At 35.4% G+C, this 4293-nt stretch overlaps 1 protein-coding gene across 1 annotated transcript in view; it reads left to right on the plus strand.

Moving 5' to 3' along the window:
• Positions 1-3818: 3818 nt before the first annotated feature.
• TROVE2 (TROVE domain family, member 2) overlaps positions 3819-4293 on the plus strand; it is a 6531-nt gene continuing 6056 nt past the window's right edge. The window contains 2 exon segments of the mRNA XM_010083531.1: positions 3819-4290; position 4293. The exon segment at position 4293 is cut by the window's right edge and continues 98 nt beyond it. Of these exon segments, the coding sequence (XP_010081833.1) occupies positions 3819-4290; position 4293 (473 nt within the window).

Genomic DNA, 4293 nt, shown 5'->3' on the forward strand with positions numbered 1-4293 from the left:
GCTGAAGTCTGAGGACTTGGGCTGTTGTCAGAACTCGGCGGTGGTGCGGGTGGATTCTGTTACACCTGCAGCTCAGTGTGATGGTTACAGTCTCTCCTTGTTAGACTAGAAGACATTCTTTATAATCAGTTTAATGTTTATACAAAATTTTGAGAGCAGCATGGGACAATGTAGTTTCTTATAGAATTAAGTGTATGTGGTTTTGAAGTGTTTGAATACAATTTGAAATGTTGTCAGTGTATTTTTTCATAAAAGACCTGATTTGGTCAAAGTTTAATTCCATATGTTTTCACTACAAAGTTTGTTTCATCATTGTCAGCACAGAAGTTAAATTTAAGAACCGTAGTTCTATTAAAGCTTTATGCTTTTTGTATTTTTTTTCATATATATGTGAAACTTGTGCTGTAAGACGTTTTATTTCTTAGGGAAACTAGGATTGTAAACGTAATAGAAAATAACAGAGGTTACCTTACCAAACTCAGTCATTGTACAGCAGCATAAGGATATTGACATACCAATTAAGATGTAAGTGCTGTATAGGCAGTCTCAGGCCAGTCAAAGCCATACTTTACTTATAGATTAATTTATATGGTGTTCAGAATATTAAAAAAATTCCCTTAGTGTTTTTTCTTTCAATTGTAATGTGAGCAACCATGAATTTTAGTTCAGCAATTCTTGTTATAAAGTGTCTAGTCTGTGGCTTTCATGGCTTTTCACATTGCTGTTTGCATCAAGCAGCTGAGAAATTGGAAATGCATGTGGAGCCAGAATATCAATGATACATCTTCCCTGAGTGTTTGAAGTTCAAGTTCGCTGCTGCAGCTCAGCAGGTAAAGAGTAGGGTTATGGTAAAACATATGTTAAGTCCCTGTTTGCATTTATGCGTTGCAAAGGTGAAAGTTGTCTGTGTTGTACAGGTGTTAAAGGGAAAATAAGCTTGAGGTCTGGGCAGAGGGAAGGAATAGCTTTGGGAACTTGTGAGGTTGAAATATAAAACAGGAGTTAGAAATGCCCACATGGTTTAAATAGTTCAACACTGAATAAGTGCTTTTCCAGTAGATCCTGGTGAAGTTTAAATTTCATACTTCTAGTGTGTCTGTTAGTAGTGACATTACTGGTTTGCATCAGCTGTTGCAGGTTTCAAGGGTAATTTTAAAAATATAATTTTATTTTTAAAGAATTTACAAATCGTAAATCATAAAGATCAAAAAGATTATGTTGGTTTGGAGCTCTTTTCAAATCCCTGAGGCAGCAGTAAGCCATTTGAGATGTCTGTTTTGTATCCTAGATTGCTAGTAAATATAAATATAAAAATTATCCATTATTAACATGCGTAAGTTAGGTTTGTTACATGGTGTAATAGAGAAGTGCAGCAGGAGAATTTTTTTCTCTGATGGTTAGCTCTATACTTCTTTAATACAGTGCAATTAACATGGATGTAACAGTGAAGTAGTGAACCATTTGTCTTTCAGGATGTTACCTTGGGTGGAAATACTGTTCTTGTGTCACAGTATTTTATAAACAACTCTAGATTTCAAAACAGATAAATAATATTTATAGTTTTAGAAATGTTGTAGTTATTTCATTTAGATGTTGTTCCCAATCTCAGGGTGGTGATGTTAATGGTAGCTGATATGTATTAGTGACTGTGAAACTAAGCATGTGAGGACAAGTCAGTCTCTCCAAGTGGGAATGAAAATAAAATTGACAAATTAGATGGAACCTGTGCAAATGGAAAAATGTAGGAAAAAGCTCTAAAATACTCAAAGTAGTGCGGGTATTTCTTAATATAATCGTCAGAGTGAGATCATAAGTGTTTTGCTTAACCAAAGGCATGGTCCTTCCAGTTGAGTTGCAGTTTTGGTAATCTGTAGGTGACTGAAAAGAGTTTTCCCCTTAGCCTCATTTTAATGTGGTAATATTTATAATATCAAAGATATGAAAGATGCAACATGAAATTGTTCTCAAGATTTCATATGTATGGGCATCTCGTTACTCATGCATGATCCTTTACGCTCTCCATACTTATTTTTGCTTCAAGATAATGGTATTTTTCAGTCTCTTTCCATGTACAGTTTTTTTTCTGATACTTGAACTAATGGATGGTGACTGTGATTTCAGGTTTTCTATGTTCATTATGAAACACTACCTGCTGTTTAATGACACCAGCTAATTGAAATGTATTGAAATAAAATGTGTTTAGATATTAAAACATACTGATATGGTATTCATGCATTGCAAATACCCCCTTTGTTATTTTCAGTGTATTTGCATACTTCAGATGTCAGTGAAAAAACTGTCTCAACCATGATGTGTATTTAAATTGGTTTGGCAGAAAACAAGGTTGGAATATTTAAGCACTAAGAAAAATAGCTGAGCACTGGTGCTCTGAATAATACAATGAAAGATATTTCTTAGTTATTTTTGTAACCAAAGCCTGCATTTTTAAATGAGGTATCAGCATATGGCTTCCCTTTTTATTATTTTAGCAGCATATAGAATACAGTGGGAGCACTGATGATTATTTATTATTTAATTCTGGATGCAGACAGTACATCACTGCAAACAGGCAAGAATGGAGGAAGGGTACATTTCTAGTGTCTTGCAGAGAAAGGAAAATTATGTGTTGAAGAGAAAGTAGGGAAATTGTTTGTAAATCAGTGTGTTACTTACCTAAACCGGGGGAAAAAAAAATCTGTGTCTACATTAGTGACATTTATTTGTGCCAGCTTATCCTGGTAAATACGGCAAAATGGCTTTTCTCTTCAGTATGTCAAAAGTAGATATCTGCAGTACTTAAAAATTGTTAAGTGGATTTCTTTGAAATGTCAGTTGTGTGCTCAGACTTTTAAGATCTATACACAGATGGATCGGATTATTGGTGCCGTTTTTTGGTTTTGTTTTTTAAATAGGACTTCTTGGTTCTATTTAGTGGCTTTTTATTGTTTGGTGAGAACTGAGAAAACTGAATTTATTGTTGTCACATTAATGTTCTGGAGATAGTGATGACGTTTATTCTTTCCCTTGTCCTGCTTTCATTTTACCTCCATTTATTTCCATTTAAATGTTATGGCTTGCATTTTACCATGCTAGATGTTCTCCGAATTAGAGCAGTGTTGTTGCCTGCAAGTATTACAGCTCGACTCTCTTGCAACTCAAGAGGGTATAAAGACCTGAAAGACTTTGAATTATTATGCTGGTTTTTGCTTCTTAACCTCAAATGTAAAGCAGTACAGAATTTGTTGTTAAGTCTGTGCAGATTTTTGGATCTCTTCTAAGACAACAGCCTATTTGAGCCTGTAATAAAGATAATTTTTTCTTGAGGTATTGTCAGTTGTTTAAAAGCTGTTGTCTAAGCCTCACTGAAACCCACATATTTAAACTGTAAAAGTCTTCTGACTAAACAGTTTTTCAGTATTTTAGTTCTTTATTTTAGTATCATGTTTCTTCAGTTGGTCAGTATTACCAGTTCTTCAGCAAACTAGAGTAGGGCAAGGTCTGAGTTTTGACCAAGTTAGTATGCAGCCCAAAAACTGACCTAAGGAAGTGGTGTAATGTATTAGTGGCAAGAGGGCATAACACCAGCTGTGTTTTCTATGTGCCTCTTACGGGGTAAAGCAGTTTCTAAGTTGGTTTTAAGGAAATAAATGATTGCACACTTAGAGTATACTCTTCTTAAATTTATGAAGAAAAAATTGCAAGTGTATACATGAGATACATTTACTTTGCTAAGAAGTGATAAGAGAGTCATCAGGTTTTCACAATAGTTCTTAATAAGCTTTATTATTCTTTCAACAGACCTCTGGGAAGTGTAAACAATGGAGGACGAGGAAAACCAAGTGCAACTCCTGAATGAAAAGCAGGTGCCGAACTCTGAAAGTGGTTACGTGTGGCATGTCACCGATATGAATCGACTGCAACGTTTCTTGTGTTTTGGTTCAGAAGGTGGTACTTATTACATCAAGGAGCAGAAGCTGGGCTTTGAAAATGCAGAAGCTTTAATAAGACTGATTGAAGAGGGTAGAGGCTGTGAAGTAGTTCAAGAAATAAAGACATTTAGTCAAGAAGGCAGAGCAGCAAAACAGGAGCCCTTGCTTTTTGCTCTTGCAGTTTGCTCACAGTGTTCTGATGCAAAAACGAAACAAGCGGCATTTAAAGCTGTTCCTGAGGTGTGTTGCATACCAACCCATCTCTTTACTTTCATCCAATTTAAAAAAGATCTGAAGGAGGGCATGAAATGTGGCATGTGGGGCCGTGCACTGAGGAAAGCTGTTGCAGATTGGTACAATGGAA

The sequence above is a fragment of the Pterocles gutturalis genome, unplaced genomic scaffold, assembly GCF_000699245.1.
Source record: "Pterocles gutturalis isolate BGI_N339 unplaced genomic scaffold, ASM69924v1 scaffold50055, whole genome shotgun sequence".
Lineage (NCBI taxonomy): Eukaryota > Metazoa > Chordata > Aves > Pterocliformes > Pteroclidae > Pterocles > Pterocles gutturalis.